Genomic DNA, 22,645 nt, shown 5'->3' with positions numbered 1-22,645 from the left:
GGGGAGAAGAGGTGGCTAGGTAAGTTGAAAGGGCAGGGGGTGGAGAGCTAAAGGAAAGAAGATAGGGGAAGAGAAGGAAAGGAGAAAGGGAGCAGGTTAGTAGAAACCAGAGAAGTTGATGTTAATGCCATCCGGCTGAAGAGTTCCCAAAGAAAATCAGGTGTTGTTCCTCCAATTTACGGGTGGTCTTGGTGGGATAGAACACGAGGCCATGGACACACATGCAAGTATGGAAGCATACTGAAATGGTTGGCCACTGGGAGGTCGCTGTCACAAACAGAATGAAGGTGCTCAGCAAAGTGGTCTCTCCAATGTAGAGAAGGCCTACCCCAAATTACTGAAAGTGAGAACAGCATGGAAACTGGCAACAAAGGTAATGAAACTTTTTAAAATAGAAAATGACACCACTACAGTCAGTGTACTGAAAAGCAAGGGAGAGGGCCTGAGCTGGACAAACATGTAAACTTCCAAAGTATCCCAGAAAGAAATAAGCACAGCATGGACCTGTACGGCTTCCCACAGCTGACACCTACGAGTTGCAGGAAGTGGATGGAGTCATGTTAAAAAAAATTCACTATAATATATTCAGCCAAGCAATGGAGGCTAGTGTCAAAGTGGAACTGGTCGGGAAGGAAGTGAAGGGCCCTCAGGGTGTTCAGGTGCGGGGTGGAGGAAGAGTGGGCGTATTTATGTCCAGCTAGGGAAGTCAGCAATAATGGATGATCTGATCAGTTTTCAATTATGGTAGGGAACTAAATATTTTTTAAAAATACAATATAAATGTGAAATCTTGGGGTGCCTGCTATCTATCACTGGTAAAGCCAGCATTTTTAATTTTTCCCCATATTTACTTTGTCTCACCATTCCATTCCTTTCTCCCTCAGATACTTATTAGGATTTGCATACCAAATGTCTACTCTCACCTGTCAAGAGGGGAAGCAACAGGAATCGGTCTTTGATAACAATGATCAGGTCATACTGAGAAGTTTATACACTCTCCAAACAAAATGGTGTAGTGAGAAAATATTTTAAAAAGTCATGGATGGAGTTACATAAGTATTCTTCCCCCAATTTTTTTCAGTTAGAGGTTGCCAAGATTGATGTGTGTAAGCTAATTTTACTTTTCAATCTTTTCATAAATACACTTCAGAGACTGGTGATGTAACTGAGGGTTTTGACTGCAAGAATAAGGGAGAGAGTTGGAATGTTGAAAAGGAGGAGGATCTGTCAGAGCCCCTGGCAGCTCAGTGCCTACCAGGCTGGAAAGTAGTAATGTGACAGAAGCTGAAAGGCTACTAACATTGAATAGCATTTTAAATTGACGCAAGCTCAAGCACAAAGTACAGAGCTCTACTCAAAGAAGCAGAAAGGAAGAAAAGAGTTCAGTAAAATGCACTGGGAAAAATATTCTCGCTTTTTAATACGAATTTTGTGCTCATTATAAATGCAATGCCAGAAGTGAAGTCTCCCTGAGCAGGTACAGCAGGGTTGATATAAAGTTCCCTCTACACTATCCCATCAAACAAAGCATTAGTTACAGATGCATTACAACTTTATTCTTCCCCATTAAATATTCTCAGGGCAGATACAAAATGTGATAGATACAGTATATAGATCCTCTGTATTATATCAACAAATATTCCAGGGATAGCAATGCTAGAATCTGGGACAAAAATCATTTAGTAAGGTATGCAATGATTACCCAGAGACTTGTGGATGTGGACTACCTAGGATCATGCCCTAGTCTGTGCTGATTCAAATGATATTCACCAGAATACTGTTCCATTTGTTTCAAACTGAGTATTTACATTTTATATATTTGTTCATGGGATGTTGGTATTGCTTCCAAGATCTCCATTTATTATCCAATCATAATTAAACCTTGCTGGGAAGGATTTTTTTGAAACAGTTAAAAGTCATCAGTGCAATGGCTCAATTATTTCCTATGGCCCCCTTTGGACTCTGCTCAAAGTTTATGGACCCCATTCCCTGTAAAGCAGTCAATTTTTGGTTATTCCATACTTCTCTCTTACAGACTATATAAAAACAGAATATATTCATATGAAAAGAAAACAAGGCTTTTACTTAAATGTGCTATGGCTCCTGGGAATCGAGAATGGCTCATCCAGAGCCCACATAAAAGACAAGGATGGTAGAGTTCATTACCTTTGGTGAACCAGATGGTTTTTACAAAGATTTTATTGAATTTAAGTTTCCCACTTCCATGGCAAGCCAGGGGAATGGTTGAGGCAGATACTATTACAACAGTTAAGAAAAATTTGGACAAATATACGGATGGGATAGGATTAGAACAACATGGCCCAAATGCAGACAGGTCGGACTAGTGTGTGGGAGACCTTTTGATTGGCATAGACATTGGGCCGAAGGGCCTGTTTCTATGAATTTATCTTTTTTTAAACTAATCCAGTAACTAAAACACTGTGCTATCACAGTGGATCAAACAGATTAGCATGACACGCAGACAAGTCCAAGTAGTTCAAATCTGGCCTGGAGATGAAGATCCTGTTAAAATAGTGGTTTTCAAACTTTTTCTTTTCACTCACATACCACTTTAGAAATCCCTATGCCATAGATGCTCTGTGATTAGTAAGGGATTGCTTCAGGTGGTATGTGAGTGGAAAGAAAATCACGTTTTTCATTGTTTCTGTATGTGAGACTTTTTTCTGTGTGTGTAAATATGACATAATCTCTGTCTAACTCCTTGTCTCTCTGCAATCATCTGTGTTGGACTCCCTCTCAGAGTGTTGCACTTCCTCTCCCTGTGTGTGAATCCCTGTCTTTGTGTGTGGCTCCCAAATCTGTGCATAAATCCCTCTCTCACTTCTTCTTCCCTGTGACACACCCCTCTCTGTGTGAAAGCCCCCTCCCTATCACTGCTGTCTGTTTTGGAGTTAGTTATTTTGTTTTCATTGTGACCAATTTTTCTCCTTTTTGACTTGCAGCTTTTTTTTTTATTGTGTCATTTTAATGATTAGTGATTTTTGGTGCGTTTCCAGTTTTGAAGATAATTGATCATTGTAAGAGATGGATTATTCATTAGTTTCAACGCCCCAAGGCCAGGGAGTGGAAATAAAAAGCAAACATTTAAAAAAACACTGATGCTTAGCTCAGATGCCAGTCCACAGAATGACCACTGGGGGAGGGCATCAGAGTGGGATTGGTAGCTGTATCCTGGCAAGAAAAAAATTACAGCTAAAAACAGGCTTCAGTAAAATGTGAAATGATTTTATAAATGTCTTCATCTGGGAAAATTTATTTTTTTTGCAGCAAACAATTTACCTATTTTAAAAAAACATTCATATTACTTAAAGAAGTTGGCCTAGCTTTTAAGTTCCATGTCTGGTACTGGGACTTGAATTCATTGGCTTCTTGCTCAAAGGCTCAGCTATGGATTCCAGTCACTATCAGCAAAGATTAAATGGATGGAAATCTTTTCTCTAGAAAAGCAAAGGTTTGAGGGGATAACTCTGTCAGATTATAGAAGTGTTTGATAGGGATGACAGAAAGAAGATAATTTGTGCAGAAAAAAAATGAGAAACCTTAAATATAATAGTCATGAATAAATCCAATAAAGAATTCACAGAGGATGTCAAAATTGATGTTGCCATGGAATAGGATAGATATATTTAAGACAATGCTAGATAAACCCATGAAGTACAAAAGAATAAAGAAATGTGTTGATACTGTGAGGTAGATGGTTCATGTAATACATTAATATCACATAAAGCAACAGGCCTGAATGATGAGTTTTTGCATTGCAAATTCCAGGTAAATTTATATTAAAAAACATGAATTCAGAAGCAACTTGAGCCACTAAATTTAAAAGCAAATGTTAAACCCTCTGACAGCTTTTTTAAAAAAAAGTTTGGACAAATTTAATGACCGGAGAGGGAATATAGTAGTCCAGTGGGTAAAAGACTATGTGGACCCCTGCTTGTCCTTCCACTGGTAGGCTTGGAAACAGGCTGTCCTTTGTGAATGGCTTTGCCTCAAGTAACACTTAGCTCAGCTTCCTCTGGCTCAGGGACTATTTCAGGAAGGATGCCTGACCTGTGCCAGCTGTCTCCAACACCAATAACTTAAAGAGACAGTCCCTTTGCAGAGAAGGATCAACCCCATGCTTCTTGAAGCTTTCTTCTCTGTCCAAATCTATAATCCCATTACTTGACCCAATGCTCTGCCCCATCCTACCATCTACATTCTGAATTTGCTCAATTTTGCAATGTTAACATCTGACCTGTCCCACTATGTGCTGTCCATGTCTGAGACTGAAGCTCTTTCTCAGCAACTAGCATTGTAATTCTGATATTGGTTAGTAGATTGCTCTCTTAACCTTTGTTTTTGTCTCAAAGAGTAACCTGGTCACAGATGTTTATTAATATTAGGCATTTCAACAGTGTGGGCCACAGTACGCTTCATCGACAGTGAAAGTCAACCAATTCATTTCTTAGGACTACGAAATCAGTAGCAGATTTGCCACACTGAAATATTTCATTGCACAAAGTGCCCATAGACTCATTTAACAATGTTTCATGATAACTCCTCTTCTTCCATTCCTAAAATATATCATTTCAGGAATCTGGAATATCTATTCTTCGTTTCCCCCTCAGTCAAGATTCAATTTATTGTCATAGTAATGAAATTGTGTCCTATTACATGAAATTCCCTTTTGCCTGCTGCAAAGCCTAGACGCCTCTTACATTTCTTACAGTCAGAGAAAGAGAAGCAAAAGAGAATCTCCCCAGAGTCACTGAGTGACTCCCATCCAATGTTGAAACTGGCGTTCCTACAAGAGTGCCCCACCTTTAGAAATTTGGAAAATAAAAACAGAAAAAAATGAAATATTCACATGTGTAACTGCTTTCATTAAGGATCTTCGAAAGAACTTTATAGTCAATGAAATGTACTTTTAAAAAGTGTAGTCACTGGCATAAAGAAAATGAGCTAACTGAGACACCATATTGTAATGCACACGCAATTTGTTTTAATTAGGTTGATTAAGGAATAAATATTGATCAGGATTCAAATTCCTCTGCTTCCCTTTGCCAAAGTGGCCATTTTCAAACTATTCAACTGGGAATGCATCAGCGATGAACACATACTATTTCAACTGAAATGGTACTGGAATTGTGACTTCATTAGCCAACTTGTTCCCAGAACCTTCACATGGTAAAAACAGAATTAGACATGACATCAAGCACAGCTCCTTAACCAATGGGCAACGACTGCACTGGTGAAGGTCAAAATCAAAAGTTACACTCACCTCTGCCTTGTACATTTGAATCAGTCCTTGGTTAACTTTAGACCATGCGTGAACAGCACTAATATTCCACAGCTGGTTGGAGTGTTCTGCAAATGAGCCAGTCTTCATCTGGAGGGTTAAAAAAAAAAACACAGGACAGATTACGCTATTATTAGTTATTCTTGTGCGACTGCTTGGCAAACTGATCAATGTAGTTTACTATTTTGAACTCTATGGATCAAAGCAGAGAAGAACTAACAGGCTGGGGTTTCCTTCTCTAAAAAAAATTCAAATGCTAATGTGTTACTTTTTAAAGTCTTTAAAAATCTGAAGATGTTTAACCGGGAGATGAAGAAACATTGTTTTCACATCTGAAAGATCAAAACTACAAGTCACAAATACAGAATGAGGGGTCATGAATACACTCAGTAAGGTATTCAAGAGAAGCTACCCAAAGAGTGAAGGGATCTTGCTTTTTATTTGAGGTGTGGAGTGAAAATAAATATATTTCAGGACAAATTATATAAAACCAGGAACAAGAAGGCAATCAGTTTTACTGACAGTAATTAGGAGGGGAAGACAGCCAGAGGTTCTTTAAAATACTGGTGCAGACGAGGTAGGCTGAATATCCTATTTCTAGGATATAAATTCTATCTAATGTTATGCTGCATCCACTGCAGAATACAAGAAACATCTATGGCAGTACCCAGAACTTCTGAAACTAGCCTCCTCACTCAGCATTGCACCCTGTCTTTCATAAAGTTCACTGGCAGTCAAATGAGATGTATCAGTAAAGTATTCACCCAGACCCTCCCTGAATATTTTCTATCTGACAATACAATGAATAGGACAGGAGTTCTGCAATATTCAATTTGACATTTTCTTTCTGTTATTTTCCCAAATTTCATCTTCCCAAATCCTACTGCACAACCAGTCTCTTACCATCTATTGCCACCACGACCGTGAACTTGAAGGACCAGGGATAGATAGGTTTACTAATACAAATCAGGAGCTAATTGCAGTCTCCAAATCTTAACCAACAAATGACTTGGCCCAGAACAGGAATTGAACCATTATTCTACCCTCCCCACACGAGCCAGGATATCTCAAGAACTTGAAATAGCATTTGAAAAAAAAAACAAAACATAAATTGGATAGGTGCACAAGTTACCAAGAACAGTGCACACACCTGCTCTCGCCACCATCCTGTATAATGATGTATACAGGTTCAGCAATATAGAGGTTGCAGCTGGGACAGATGATAGAAAAACATTTTTGATCAGAAAACTTCTTCAATACTTTGAGAAATCACAACAGAAGCTTGCTGAACTAGAGTTGGCTACTCAACCCACTCTGCCTCCTTCACCTCTCTGAAAGGGCTATACAATTACTCCTATTGTCCTGCATTTTATCCACGTGGACAGTTTCCACTCTTTCCCAAAATCAAGTCTTACTGAATTTCTTGTAAAAGTTGCCTTTGAATTTCTTGCATCACCCAATCATGTCATGCATTCCAAATCACACCTAGCTGCACAAATTAATTTCTCCTCTTGTTTTTTATTACTTTAAACTTGGGTCTTTCTCCCAAATGAAATAGCAACCAAAACTCTAAATAGGATTGTTCCACCTCCCTTAATCTTCTATATACCTTTGCCACACTCTAATGAAACCCCTCAAAATCAAATGAAACCAAACATCACAAACAAACCACCTAATCAACTATGAGTAATGGTGTCAATTACTCACCCTTCTCCTCCAGTGTCTCAAACTCACAGTTACTAAGACAACTTCAGTCACTTGCAAACCAAACCATATTCCAAATGCACCACTACTTCAAGTTTAATAAATGGTTCCAATGGAATGTAACATGTTAAAGGCAGCAAGAAACTTGTACACCAGAAATGGCTGTTAAGTTACTCCATATAACATACTTTAACAGCTGTGCAGTTAAGGAAGCTGCTACCCCTCCACCATCAGACTCCTCAACAACAAACTCAGAGACTCATTAAGGACTGACTTTTGCACTTTGATTTTTTTTTCTCTCTGTATTGCACAGCCAGTTTTTTTTTAAACAAATACTGTTTTTTGCATTACCTATAAGTGGTAACATCTGCCTCACCCACAGGATAAAGAGTTAGGTGATATAGTGTATGTGTCTAGGGAGGGGTCGTGGGCTTGTCGTGTCCTTTTCGGGCAGCTCGTCCACCTTTGGTCCCCACCTGACGCTCAGCTCTCACCTGTGGCTCCAAGTAGCTGTAGCACGCACAGAGGCCACGCCCCAGTAAACCGTCTCGGCAGACAGGCTAAACCAGGTGAGGGTAGCCAACAGGTCTTCGACCCTCGGTGAGGTAGGGGATCTATCTATCCCAGCGTGTGAAGTTCGGCCCTGGCGGATTGAGCAGAAGAGACCAATTAATGGTCTAATGGTCAAGTAGGCAGGCCCAGCAGGCATTGTGGAGCACTAAGAGCGTGATAAGACACTTAGATATCCTTGTCATCCAATGCAGCAAGAGAGGTCTCCAGCCATAACAGTTCTCTGTGCCACTGGATCAAGGTCTCTTCTGCCAAGACAGTGGGATCATCCCTGTGCAACGGCTGTTTCACTCCATCATGCACAGATTCATCTTAGTTCACAGAGGAACAGCACAACGTGTCTTCTTCAAACCAAAGGATGACCAATAATACTCTGACAATAAATCTAACTTTGAATATGGACCACTCATCCAGGCAGCCAGCTAAGAACAAAAGTATCAAATAACCTACTGAAATAAACAAATCAAAGAATATTCTTGCACAGCAGCAAACCAGTCAGCCCGTCACAACTATGCCTTGCAATCTGATGAGGGAGTTTAGATATGTTAAGGAATGAACAGGTTGAATTTTATTTATCTATTCGTTCATGGGTTATGGAGATCATTGGAAATTAAAGTATATACTGTTCATCCCTTATTGTCCCTAAACTGCAGAGTAACCGGAGTCTCATGTAATTAGCCCAGACTGAGCAAGGATGGCAGATTTCCCTACTTTAGTGAACCAGCCATTTAAAAAAAAAAATTAGTTTACATTAGTTTTATTTTATTGAGACTTTTTAAAAAAATTCCAGATTTATTGAATAACTTGAATTTAAATTTGAACATGGCTCTAGATCAGTGGTTCACTCTGCCAGGGTAGCAACTTTAAACACAGTGCTGCATTCTTGGAACAATGAAAGTGGAGGGAATGAAGCAATAAGGGAAATCTATTGAACTGTCTTAATAGAGTGCTTGTGGTGAAATAATTCCCTTCACTGTTGGCTCAGTAATCCTAGGTCATAAGATTTTAAATAACTAGCAAAAGAACTTTGGAAGCAATGGTGGGGGTAAGTGAAACTGAGTAGAAAGTTCTCTACAAAAAGTGGTTAGGAACATACTACCTGAAAGGATGGCAAAATAAGATTCATCGTAAATTTCAAAGAGATATCAGACTCAAGAGAAAACATAATTGTAAGTTTATAGAAAATAACCTACGATAGCTGTTTTAAAAAGTTAGCATGTTTGTATCAAGATGAATTACTCTATAATACACTTGTTTACTTTGCATCTTTAAATATTCTTGAATATTATTCAGGTACATTTTATAGAATTTTACAAAAGAATATAATAGAAGATTATGGGTGTGAGAAGGGAAAGATTAGATTGTAGTGGAGTAGGTTTATACAGGTTAACACAACAGTGGGACATTTATTGTGCTGTAATGTTTTATGTTCTATTAACATTAATGGATTGTAGCAAAAAATTTACTTTCTGAATAGTTGTGTAAAGAAATGTTTCTAGCCTTTCAAGCTATGATTAACTCAATACTCTCTGAATAACTAGTAGGAATTCCCAATACTAATTGGATGAAACAGGATTGATAGGTTGAAAACAATTTTTTTTTCCACGTGGATATTCAAAACTAAAGGCAGTCACGATAGGGAAAAAAAAAACCAGAAGAATCTTCATAACCCAAAGTGTGGTTAGATCAGTGGTTCTCAAACTGCTCCCCTAAACTCTCAATCCACCTTAAGTAATCCCTATGCCATAAGTGCACTGTGGAGCGTACTAATGTTAGGGAATTTGGTTACTTCCACGAAGGTGAAAGGAATGGAAGGATATCTGGATTGGATCATTAAATGAAAGGCAGTCAGAGGCTGGGGAGGAATATGGAGACTGGCTCATACTCATAGGGCCTATTTTATGATGGAAATCTAAAGCAAAGTCTTAATTTTGGCAATATCTGGTGTGACATCCCTTATCAGTTCCATTCTGAATTGAGAAAGCATAATCTTCTCAAGTATCTCTTCACAATTTCATTGCTAATAACTTCTCAAGTGAGTCAAAACTTCACCTCTTCCTGCAACCTCTCATTAATGGGTTGCGCTCAAAGTTTGGTCTATAATTCAAACTCAGTGCAATTAAAGCCTTGTACAAGTTCAAAACCACTTCCTTGCTTTTGTATTCTCTCCTTCTGGAAACAAGAGTCCAGTTTGCCTTTTTTATGGTCTTGTCTAGTGACAAAGAGAGGGGTATCATTATATTCCTGACACTTCCGTGTCACATCCAGCCAGTAACATCTGCCAGTGCTGGGATGAATACTTCCAGAGTGCAAGCCTCATTCTACCTCAATGTTTATAGGCCATCAGCAATACATCCAGGAAATGGCTTCAGAACAGAGGCTGTTCACAAACTGCAGCCTGCTCATTACTGCTACAGTAGCAAACAAAGAGACAAAACTTGCTATTCTATAACACTTACTGTAACTTCAAACAATAGTGCTTTCTAAGAATCAGTTCGAGGACAGGAAAATCCCACAAGTATCAGTGTAAACAATAACCACAATTGTACGGATGTCAGCTGAAGGCTAGAAATTTAAATTGTGATATTTCATGACTGCAATTCAAGTTCCTTGGTTTAACATCCAATCAGAAGACATTCCCACACAACTACATGGAACTGTCAAACTAAATCATCAAATTTTTTCGCTCTACTTTTGACTCAGAGACGACACTGCTGCTCACTGAGCTCAGCTACTACTGGTGTGCTTCACTGTCAACACCTACCCTAATCACAGAGGATATCTTCCTGGATCATGGCACAGAATTGTTCATCTCACACTAGAAGCAGGAGGAAGCAGCATTGGATTTCTTCTGTATAAGAAACAGGAGTAGGCCATTCAACCCTTCATGTCTGTTCTATCATTCAATAAAATCATGACCAAATCTTATGGGTTATCCTTCACTCACCCCAGATCTCTTGATATTTAAAAAATAGGAAAATCCCACTCCATACAGAAAAAAAAAACTGAAACCAGGTAAACCCCAAATCATTTTGGATTTCCTCTGATTAAAGACTACTCAAGAATTAAAGAACTGCAACAGACAAAAAAAAAGTCATGTTTTGTTTTTGCTTTAAAGGACACTGTCTAATTCTTCTTTCCAAAATAAAATTAAAGGCAAAAATTCTACACAGAGTTCAGAGCTGGAAATCTTTAACGCATTATTGCAACAGTACATTTTTTGCTGTTTTTCACATGAGAAAATGGATCTCTTGACAAAGCGAATGAAAGCTATTTTGGATTCACAGCAAAACACTGAAGCAGGAGGAGGTCCGTAGGGAATCAGTCAGAGCAGCCATATTGGGAAGGAAATTACTCAGTGACTACTTTCATGCTTTACAGTCCCCCTCGGGACCTGACCCTTTTAAACTATTTCTCTGGCAGCTAAGGGGCCTCAAGCTTCCTTCTTCCTGTGTAAGCTTCCTCTGCCGTTTAAATGAAACCCTAGCTCACTCATCCCTCCTCCCACATGCAAGCAAGCTGTAACACTTTGTGTGCCAAATCAGTTTTATCAACTTTCAACTCATTTTTCTCTCTGACCACTTCCTTCTTCATGCCCTGAGCTGGCCTCCACCAAGTAAATGCAGTTGGAATGCTTTTGGGACCCTGCACCTCCAACTGAAATCCACAAACATCTTTTGGTTATACAGCAAATGTAAGATCTTTATACAATGCATAAATGAAACATTGGAGAATTATATACAGGATTAGTTGCCTTATTTACGGATATTCACATTTCAAGCTGTTCAGAGATGTCTACTAGTCCAATGCCCAGAGTGAAGGGGTTATTTGGCTTGTAACCATTGGAGTTCAGAGAACTGAGTGGAGACTTGATTCAAACACATGACCTTGAGTCATTGCTGCAGGGTGGATATAGGCCAGATGTTTCTTCTTGTGAGAGAACTTAAGACTAGGGATCATGGTTTAAAAATAAAGATGATTCATTTGAGTTAAAGGACAGGCAAAATCTTTCTGAGTTGAGAGTCTTTGTAAATCTATTTCTGAAAGTGTGGAGGAAGCAATGTCTTTGCATATTTTAAAACCAGAGGAAGATAGACACTTGATAAGCAAAGGGGCGAAAGTTTACTGAGGATAAACAGGAATGAGAGTTGAGCTTACTATCAGGGCAGCCATAATCTTATTGTGGGGCAAGTTTGAGGGGACATGTCCTACTTTTGCTCCTAGTTCATGCATCCGTTTCTTCAGTGAAGATACATTATTAGACCACATGGACTTCTTTATTGTACGGTATCCATACAAAAAAAAACCATAGAGCGCCAAAGAAGGTTAAAGACTTACCAGAGAGATACAAACACAAGAGTTAGTAGCAGAAACCCAGCCTCTCACACATGCTTCACTATTCAAATAAGATCATAACTAACTTTCCCCCATCCTACCCCCCCACCACCCCCAGATGCTGTTCCTCCAGCAGTTAAGATTTTTTACTTGGCTTTACTAATCATTTCCTTTATGTATATCTATAGAAGCTTTTATACTCTGCTTTTGTGTTTCTTGCTAAATTGCTTTCATATTCTATTTGTCCTCCCTTATCTATTCTTAAATCTGTCCAATCCATGAGTTTATTGCTCTTTTTGACAACATTCTAAGCCTTTCCCTTTGACCTATTACTATATTTATACCCTCTTGTTGGACACAGTTGGACCTTCTTTTTCCTGTTAGTGACTTTAAAAGATATATATTTTTTGTAAACTAAATTTTAATTCTTTGTTTACTGCCCTACTTTTTTTTAATGTTACTCCCCAACCTATATAATCAACCCATGCCTCACATTTTTACAGTTTGCTTTTTTAGAATACTCTGGTTTCAGATTTAAATAAATCGCTTTCAATCTTATCATATTGTAATCAGGTTTGGCTAATAGTCCCTTAATTACACGCTTATTCAGTAATCCTTTCTCATTGCACAATACTAGATCTAAAATAGGCTGCTCCCGAATTGATCCCTTAACATACTGATTGAGAATACCACATCCCTTTTGCTTCCCTTTCTCGGACTGCAAGGGATGCTGGGAAATTCCTGCTAATGATGAATCAGTCTTATGACAGACTAAATGCAATTTGTGTAATATTTAAATTACATGACAATAAAAGAATCTTGAATCTTGTGCAGTCCTTGAATTCATCCTCCAAACTATTATTACTAATTTGGTTTCTTCATATTTATGTTGTCATGTAAAGACTTGATTATTACATCCATCTTTAATTTCCTGATTTATACAATGCTCTATATTACCAATACTATTTGGGGGCTATGGAGAAATTCAACAAATGTTTCCTTCCATTTGCTGTTTCTTAGCTCCACCTTGATTTTCCAACCTAGCATTCCTTCTTTCTACTGCCTTTATCAACACTTCACTTGTGTAACCACAGGACTGATTTACTGCATCCTGTGCTCCCTTTCTGGCCTTCTCTACATCAGAGAGACTGGGCGCAGATTGGGAGATCGCTTCACTGAGCACCTTCACTCCATCCGCACCAGTGACAGAGACCTCCCAGTGGCCAATCATTTCAGTTCTGTGTCACACTCCCATCTGTCCATGGCCTTATGTACTATCCCACCCTGACCACCTGCAAATTGGAGGAACAACACCTGATTTTCCATCTGGGCACTCTCCAGCCAGATGGCATCAACATTGACCTTTCTGGTTTCTGCTAAACTGCTCTGCTCTTCCTTCTCCTTTCCCCTTTCCAGTTCTCCTCCCTCCCTTCCCCCCTCACTTCACCAAGCCATCCCTCCTCCTCTTGATCGCTGATGTTCCCTCCCTCCCTTCTCCACCTATCACCTCCTGCCTTTGTGACCACACCCTCCCACCCTTACTCTTTTGCTCAGATGCTTGCCTACATTTTTCCATACCTTGATGAAGGGCTCAAGCCCGAAACCTCAGTTCTGTATTTTTACCTTTGTTAAATAAAGGACACTGTTTGACCTGCTGAGTTTCTCCAGCATTGTATGTTTTTACCTCCATTTATGTTCCATTTACTTTATCTCTTAAATTATAAACTTGGAATATTTATTCCTCAACCGTGGTCACTTTGCAGACATGTTCCTGTAATGGTTACTGGACTATATAATTTCTATTTGTGTCTGTAATTAGCCCATAATGTTGTGAATGCTACATGCATTAATATAAATAGACTTCATTTTTATATCATAAAGCTTTACAGCCCTAGTAGTTCAATTGTCTTGAACACTGATCCCAGCTTGATTCAAGTGAAGCATGTCCCACTGGAACAGCTTCTTCTTTCTCCAGTATTGTTGCCTGTGCTCCATGAATTGAAACCTGCTCATTTCTTCCACAACAATCAATGAACCATATATTCAGCTCTCTAATCTTTTTGACCATATGCAAATTTGCACATGCCTCTAATAACCATCCAGAAATTCTTATATTTGTGGTTCTGCATTTTAATTAGGAACTAGCTACCCACACTCTTTCAGCAGAACCTTCTTCTTAAGTCTGATCTACTTCAGTGATTCCCATCCTCCCACTCCAGGCTCCCTTCCAATCACCATCTCTCACTTTGGGATCAGACAGACCTTTGCAATTCATATTTTTGACAATGGAGAATTATATCTGTTCCCCTAGTGTACCCCATTAACATTACAGGTATATTCTTTTCACTTCCATGACCAGAATGGCCCAGATGCTGTGGTCAGCTTGTTAATCTTCCCTCCAATCTGTGCTCCAGTAATAACACTACACGCACTTTAAACAATGACACACCATCCCATTAAAGCAGAATTACAGGACCACCTGTGTGCTAAACAAAACCAAAATACAAAATATAGAGTGAAGCATCTCGTAACCAGACTTTCAGATCCAAGCTCTGCAGTCCTACTCAACAAATTATGAATGGTGGTGGAAAATTATACAGGAAATCGAAGGATGAAATTCCAAGAATAACCACTCTTCAAACAATAGTGGCCAATGCAAAAAAGCCTGGAGAATCTGCAGTTGTGATTCGGTAGAAATGCTGAATAAATTACCTATTTCACCTTCCTTTCAAGATTCCCACCATTACCACTAATTCTCCAACTAGCTCCATTTACTCCAAGTGATAGCAAGACACATTGAAAAGAATAGCTAGTTAACAGGACCCGACAACATCACAGCTGTAGAATTGAAATTATGCGCTTCAGCCAAACCATTCCAATAATGTTGCAAATCTTGCATCTGTTTGAAATGTGGAAGATTGCCCAGGTATGTTCCATTCACAAAAAGCAAAACAAATCCAACACTGCTTATTACTGCTCAGTCTACTTGCAGTCAACAAAATAGAAGCCATCATCAACAATGGTTAAATGGCACTTACTCACCAATAACCTAAATACTGCTGGTTTTGTCTGGGTTTTTCTAGGATAACAGCTTTAGACCTTATTTTTGCTTTGGGCCAAAGAGCTCAGAAAGCTGAATTCTAACGTTGAGACATGAGTGATTGCTCTTAACGCCAAGGCAGCATTTTACTGATTAAAGTAGCAAGATGCCCAGGTAAAATTGAAGTCAATAGGTAACAAATGGTGATGCAATAATGATGGGATAATCTATTTCAGTACTATTGTTTGCAGAGAAAAGAACATAAGAAAATAACAGGATTGTTCATCAGACACTACGAGTACACCCCTCCATTCAATGTGATCATGTCTAATCTACGCTGGTCTCTTCTGTGCCAATTCCCCATGATTTTCAATTCCTCAGTCTTTCAAGTATTTATCTATCTCCACTTTAAATGCATCTAATGATTTGGCCTCCAATAATCGCTGGAGGAGAGAATTCCAGAAATCAAACTATCCAGAGAGAAGAAAATCTATGTACCACAGTTCTATTTTGTAGGCATGACCCCCCTCCCCACCCCCACCTTGTTTGTTGCTCTCCAATTAGTAAAACATATACCCTGTCAATCCTCCTTAAGGTCTTGTGTTTGAATGATATCACCCTTCATTTTTTCTAAATTTGAAGTAATACAGACCTATACTCTCTAGCCTCTCTTGATAGGGTAATCCTTTCTTCCCATGAATTAACCTGATAAATTTTGCAACAAGACCAAAATGCCCGCCAACATTTAGCAAGTTTTGAAAATTTTCAACCAATGGGTCTACTGCAGCCACCTCCTTTAAAACCCTTGGTTGCAGGCCATTACATCTAGCAATTTGGCCATCATTAGACCCTAGAGTTTTTCTAGTACATTATCCCAAGTGTTGGGAATTCTTGCATGTAATTTGAAATGAGCTCATCTTTGGGATATTCACGGTAAAAACTGATGTAAAAATGTATTTAAACATACCGTTCCCTTCCTAGTTTCCTGTTATTAATTCACCAGCTTGGTTCTCTGAAGGTCCCACAGGTATCTTGGTCACTCTTTTCCAATTTACATATCCATTGAAACTCTTAATTTGTTTTGACATTAAATGCAAGGTTTCTATCTATTATGAGCTTCTACTGCTGGTTCTTCCCTATTTCCCTGACCTACCATTAACCCCATTCCACTTTGTGTGCCCTAGCTTTCAATTTAACATTCTCTTTGACCTCCCTTGCTCACCACAGATTGCACCCCTTTCTTATAGAGTCCCCCTTTCTAAATTTGTACACTTCTTCAAAACAGGTTTTAGGTTTCATCTGATCTTAGCTCAAATATCACAATGCAAAATATAAGTGGGTACATCGGACCATATTCAAGCCTCCAGAGAAGCACTTGTCTGATGACCACAGAGGCAAAAGAGCTGCAGGATTGTGTTGTTGATGACTTTGACTTAAGGATGAAAGGTTACCTTGAACAGGAACCTGAAACAAATATTTCAAAGGTTTTTTTTAAAAAGAATCTAATTATGTTAATTTTTATTGAAAAAGCCCCAGAGGACACGTCTCCATCATAATTCCAAAGTTTATTAATATGGGTGGTTTATTTTAAGTTATTCATGTAACCATATAAAGCAGTGGTTCCCAACCTTTTACTTTCCACTCACATACCACTTTAAGTATTCCCTATGCCATAAGTGTTCTGTGATTAGTAAGTGAATGCTTAAGGTGGTATGTGAGTGGGAAGGGAAGGCTGAGAATCACTGTTCTAGACCCAAGTGTTACTGAAATATTTCGCTTGAGAAAAATTGTCGTTGGGCCATTTCCTTTGGAGTAATGAAACTGTGCACATGATGAATCAATTTGGAATGATTAAAACAGTGGTTTTCAAACTTCTTCTTTCCACCCACATAAGCAATCCCTTATTAAAACACTTTACTGAGGGCAACAGAGACTGATTTTATGCAGATAATTTATGCACGAGTATCCTACATATAGTATTTTTCTGGCAATATTGCTTTGCTTTCATTGGGAGAATTTGCTCTCGTATCTGTAGCAAGTCCTATTTGGGTTGCTCTTTAAATAGACACTGAGTAAATTGATTTTGTTTACTGTATGATCTGTTTGCTGCAAGTCAAGACATACTCCCACTCTGCCACCAACTCTTTGGCTGATGTAGTGATGCCAATAGATACCATAGCCTGGAAATAAGAGTTCATCTGCATTTATATGTTAAATGGGTACTCCTCGTAGTACTAGTAATTGATAAGGTGACTTTAAAAATAGGGGGAAATTGGCAGAAAAACTCAGTTTTAAAATAGTTTTTTTTTTAAAAATCTCTTAATTATTTGCAAAATATTTGCCTGCTTGTTTTCTAACATCAGTTATCTGCTGAGCTTGCAGTTGCTGCTTCAGTACCACATTTACTATTGGCAAACAAATCAGGCCTTGAAGAGTTTTCACGGGAGAAACAATATCCCAGAATGAAATGCTTTTATAGAGCTGAGGAACCCCCCCCAGAAAACAAACCAAGCTACTGTCAGATATCAGGTCATCAATGCATCAGCCATCACATCATCTTGTAATGAAATGCATAATTTAGAGGTCCTTTTTGTCAGTTTGGTGCTTATGAACAAAAGTGGAGCATATAAAATGAGTCAGATAGATGCCATGGATCAAAGACATCTCATGATTTTCTAATTCACATCCTTGTTTTACTGTAAGCAAACCAAAAAATGTCTGTTAATAAATGCAAAAATGGCAGTTATTCATATCACTATTGGGTATATTTGATGCTGGGCAGATAGATGTCAGACAGGAAAAGCTGGACTTTACCCAGAACTGCACAGGTGAATTCCTTCATAGTCACTAATCAATTTTGAAATCAATATGGCATAATACAACATGTACAAAAATGCTATTTTGTGCAAAGTGGACTCATAAGGAATAGTCAGCATGGCTTTCTGCAATGAAAATTGATGAGGGTAGATCTATGGATGTTGTCCATATGGATTTAAGATCTCTTCTCTCCATCCAGAAAACAGCCAGGCCCTGGTTTAATGTCTCATCTGAAGGGCAGTATCTCCAGTGGCATAGCTCTCTCTCAACACTGCCCAGTGTTAATCTGGGTTTTGTGTTCAAATATTTTGGAAGTGGGCTTACTGGAAAGTGTGGCAGTTAATGTTTACACAATCATGTCCCACAACAGCAACATGATAATGACTAAATTATCTATTTAGTGAAAAGTCCAAAGTAAATATTATCCAAGACAGAGGCTCACTCCACTGCTCTTCAGTCTGCAGTCAGATGGTGAGCATGGGATAATATGGACTTGATCCTTCTCATAGTATTTGTAGACATTTTGGGTCCACATGGTCAGCTGTGATGTGAATGGGATCAGTTTTTAGGAATAGTATTTTCTAGGTTGCAAATACGGAATGCCTTTACTAATCTAATTTTTTTTTAAAAAGAAGGCATGTTTACAGTTTTTGTGTCAATTTTATTTGGATATTCTCATGAATGTTGGGGGTGTGGTCACAAACATTGGGCTCTCCTCTCCATCACTGACTTGGAAATAAACAGACCATGGGGTTTGACTTCTCACCTCATTAATAAACCTGATGCACTCCAGAAACATGTATTCCTCATGATGCTCATTCACTACTTTCTCGTCCACAAATTGGCCCGGTGACAGAGTGGGGTGATCTGAAAGATACATGAAAGCAATTCAAATGCAACTCTGAAATACAGAAATCATTTCCCTCCCCCCCCCCCCCCTCCCCCAATTAAGACATTGACTGAAAGCACAGAATGACTGCTGTGAACACTTTCCAATCTGAAACTGTGATCAAGCTTCTGGTTACCTGTCAGTTTAAATATCCAACCAATTCCACTGATCTCTCAATTCTCATCTCCTACACTTTGTGACACAAGTTCAAAGAAATGTGACTTTGTCTCCTAATCTGTCATTTTAAAGGATTCAGGAATAAGTTATTTAATTTTAAATAATGACTGTCATTACAATTTGCAACTCACAAGACCTATATTTATTTTCTCATTCCATTACCACCCCCTTTTGGTTTCACTACCATTCCTTTTCTCATTTAATTTTTCCATCCCATCGTGGATCCGCCCTATTTATTTTCCCCCACCCCCACTTTCTCTTTAACAACAAGTGTTACAAATCCTAAACTTTGTCAGGTTATAATTTGTAAATGATAAATGCCTATTCCTTCCTCTTCTGGCTACACTGTCTGGTCTAGTATTATCAGAATTGCTGTTTTATTTCACATTTCTAAAGTTCTTGATATTTTAATTTTGCACTCATACAGAAGGTCATTCTGACCTTTGTGTTCGAGATGTTGCATTAAAAGAGCTTCCCAATTTCTCATGATTTCCCTGAACCATTACACACATCTCTTTTTCAGGTATATATTACATAGAACACAAACTTGGGTCCAAATCTTTATGGAAAGTTATTTTTGAATCTGTTCCCACCTCTACACTAAATGCCCCACATCCAGCAATCTACCAACCTCTTTCAGGCAAATCATTCCAGATCCTAACACCCTGCTGAACTAAAAAAGAAATTCTCAACCCCCCTCCCCACCTTGGGTTCCACAGTTTTATCACTTCACATATACATTCTTTTGTTACTGGAGCTCCTTCCAAATTAAATATCTATTCAATCAACATAATTTTGAAGATCTCTGCTGAATTTTCCTTTTATTCTTGACTCCCCAAGGAAAACAATCCAGCTTCTTTATTCTTTTGACTTGTGAAGGAAGGACGCATATTTGCTCTATCTTTTTAAACAAGAAAGAGAAGCTGTATGTGCCAATATAGGATGGTCAAGAGTAGAGGTGGTAGAACAAGCACAAACAGAGGAGAAATGTCGCAAGTGAGGGAACAAATTTCCTGCCCACCCTCTGAGCTCAAAATTTGGGGAAAAAAGAAAATAAGTTGAGAGCTGAGACGGCAATTTAAAAAAAAAAACAAAGATCTGTGTATTTGTGGCAAAGTCAGACGGCAAAGTCCTCCTCAGCGACAAGATCTCCATCCTCAACCGATGGTCAGAACACTTCCAATCTCTTTTCAGTGCCAACCGCTCAGTCCAAGATTCCGCCCTGCTCCAGCTCCCTCAACAGCCCCTAAGGCTAGAGCTGGATGAGGTTCCCACCCTGGATGAGACATATAAGGCAATCGAACAACTGAAAAGTGGCAAAGCAGCAGGTATGGATGGAATCCCCCCAGAAGTCTGGAAGGCTGGCGGCAAAACTCTGCATGCCAAACTGCATGAGTTTTTCAAGCTTTGTTGGGACCAAGGTAAACTGCCTCAGGATCTTCGTGATGCCACCATCATCACCCTGTACAAAAACAAAGGCGAGAAATCAGACTGCTCAAACTACAGGGGAATCACGTTGCTCTCCATTGCAGGCAAAATCTTCGCTAGGATTCTACTAAATAGAATAATACCTAGTGTCGCCGAGAATATTCTCCCAGAATCACAGTGCGGCTTTCGCGCAAACAGAGGAACCACTGACATGGTCTTTGCCCTCAGACAGCTCCAAGAAAAGTGCAGAGAACAAAACAAAGGACTCTACATCACATTTGTTGACCTCACCAAAGCCTTCGACACCGTGAGCAGGAAAGGGCTTTGGCAAATACTAGAGCGCATCGGATGTCCCCCAAAGTTCCTCAACATGATTATCCAACTGCACGAAAACCAACAAGGTCGGGTCAGATACAGCAATGAGCTCTCCGAACCCTTCTCCATTAACAATGGCGTGAAGCAAGGCTGTGTTCTCGCACCAACCCTCTTTTCAATCTTCTTCAGCATGATGCTGAACCAAGCCATGAAAGACCCCAACAATGAAGACGCTGTTTACATCCGGTACCGCACGGATGGCAGTCTCTTCAATCTGAGGCGCCTGCAAGCTCACACCAAGACACAAGAGAAACTTGTCCGTGAACTACTCTTTGCAGATGATGCCGCTTTAGTTGCCCATTCAGAGCCAGCTCTTCAGCGCTTGACGTCCTGCTTTGCGGAAACTGCCAAAATGTTTGGCCTGGAAGTCAGCCTGAAGAAAACTGAGGTCCTCCATCAGCCAGCTCCCCACCATGACTACCAGCCCCCCCACATCTCCATCGGGCACACAAAACTCAAAACGGTCAACCAGTTTACCTATCTCGGCTGCACCATTTCATCAGATGCAAGGATCGACAATGAGATAGACAACAGACTCGCCAAGGCAAATAGCGCCTTTGGAAGACTACACAAAAGAGTCTGGAAAAACAACCAACTGAAAAACCTCACAAAGATAAGCGTATACAGAGCCGTTGTCATACCCACACTCCTGTTCGGCTCCGAATCATGGGTCCTCTACCGGCACCACCTACGGCTCCTAGAACGCTTCCACCAGCGTTGTCTCCGCTCCATCCTCAACATCCATTGGAGCGCTTACACCCCTAACGTCGAAGTACTCGAGATGGCAGAGTTCGACAGCATCGAGTCCACGCTGCTGAAGATCCAGCTGCGCTGGATGGGTCACGTCTCCAGAATGGAGGACCATCGCCTTCCCAAGATCGTGTTATATGGCGAGCTCTCCACTGGCCACCGTGACAGAGGTGCACCAAAGAAAAGGTCCAAGGACTGCCTAAAGAAATCTCTTGGTGCCTGCCACATTGACCACCGCCAGTGGGCTGATATCGCCTCAAACCGTGCATCTTGGCGCCTCACAGTTTGGCGGGCAGCAACCTCCTTTGAAGAAGACCGCAGAGCCCACCTCACTGACAAAAGGCAAAGGAGGAAAAACCCAACACCCAACCCCAACCAACCAACTTTCCCTTGCAACCGCTGCAATCGTGTCTGCCTGTCCCGCATCGGACTTGTCAGCCACAAACGAGCCTGCAGCTGACGTGGACTTTTTACCCCCTCCATAAATCTTCGTCCGCGAAGCCAAGCCAAAGAATTTGTGTATTCATGGTTGTCTGCCAATTTGGGCACGTGGAGAGTAGGCCACCCAGTTAAACCTATTCCTCCTTTCAGCTGCAATCAATGACTAATCTGTACTATAACTTCATTGGTTTTGTAACTCCTAATAGCATAAATCTACCAGTCCCAGTCCTGACATTTTCTGTTGACCCAAAACCGGAATAGCTTTTTGGGAACATGAATGCTGGATTTACAATTATCTTGTGTGTGGAAAATATGCCTTCTGACAATTACTATTAAAGGTCAAGTAGTGCCCCTTTTTCCTGACTCATCCACCATAGGAAATAGTTCTCTACAGCAATATTTTTAAAATCATCTTGAACATCTCAATTATATAAAGGTAAAGGCTCCATTATTGTCATCTAATACTACATTTAGAATGCAACTTACATGAAATTCTTTAACTTTGTCTTCAGTAAGGACCACTTTGTCCAGTGCCCCTCACAGAGATCCTTTAACCTGATATACTCAAAGTCAAAAATATGCAATCTGTATAATTAACCCTTTTACTACATCTGCTATCAACTTGATGAATCTGCAACATACTTTCACTCAGACAAACATACTTCTCCCCAGGTTCTGTGTCCAGAAATGAAAAGCTGAGATAACTTTGTCACTGTTGGAGAATTCAGTGATCTAACGGAATAGTGGAAAGACAACAGAAAAAGGTTAGAGGTGGGGTTTGACAGGGGGAGTTCTTAGGTGAAAGAAGGAAAGCAGA

At 39.7% G+C, this 22,645-nt stretch overlaps 1 protein-coding gene across 3 annotated transcripts in view; it reads right to left on the bottom strand.

Annotated features, from left to right (window-relative positions):
• Positions 1–22,645, bottom strand: part of ptpa (protein phosphatase 2 phosphatase activator) — a 67,329-nt gene that overhangs the window by 10,730 nt on the left and 33,954 nt on the right. For 2 of the 3 annotated variants that reach the window (XM_069919550.1, XM_069919566.1), the window contains 2 exons: positions 18,535–18,635; positions 5,285–5,392 (listed from right to left, as the gene is read on the bottom strand). In XM_069919550.1, the coding sequence (XP_069775651.1) occupies positions 5,285–5,392; positions 18,535–18,635 (209 nt within the window). Of the gene's footprint in view, positions 1–5,284; positions 5,393–7,500; positions 7,650–18,534; positions 18,636–22,645 lie in introns of those variants that run through there. The other variant, XM_069919556.1, reaches the window with a different exon arrangement.

This window comes from Narcine bancroftii, chromosome 1 (genome assembly GCF_036971445.1).
Source record: "Narcine bancroftii isolate sNarBan1 chromosome 1, sNarBan1.hap1, whole genome shotgun sequence".
NCBI classification, from domain to species: Eukaryota; Metazoa; Chordata; class Chondrichthyes; order Torpediniformes; family Narcinidae; genus Narcine; species Narcine bancroftii.
The sequence above is the reverse complement of the archived record's forward strand: the minus strand, read 5'-3'. Positions and strand labels throughout refer to the sequence as shown.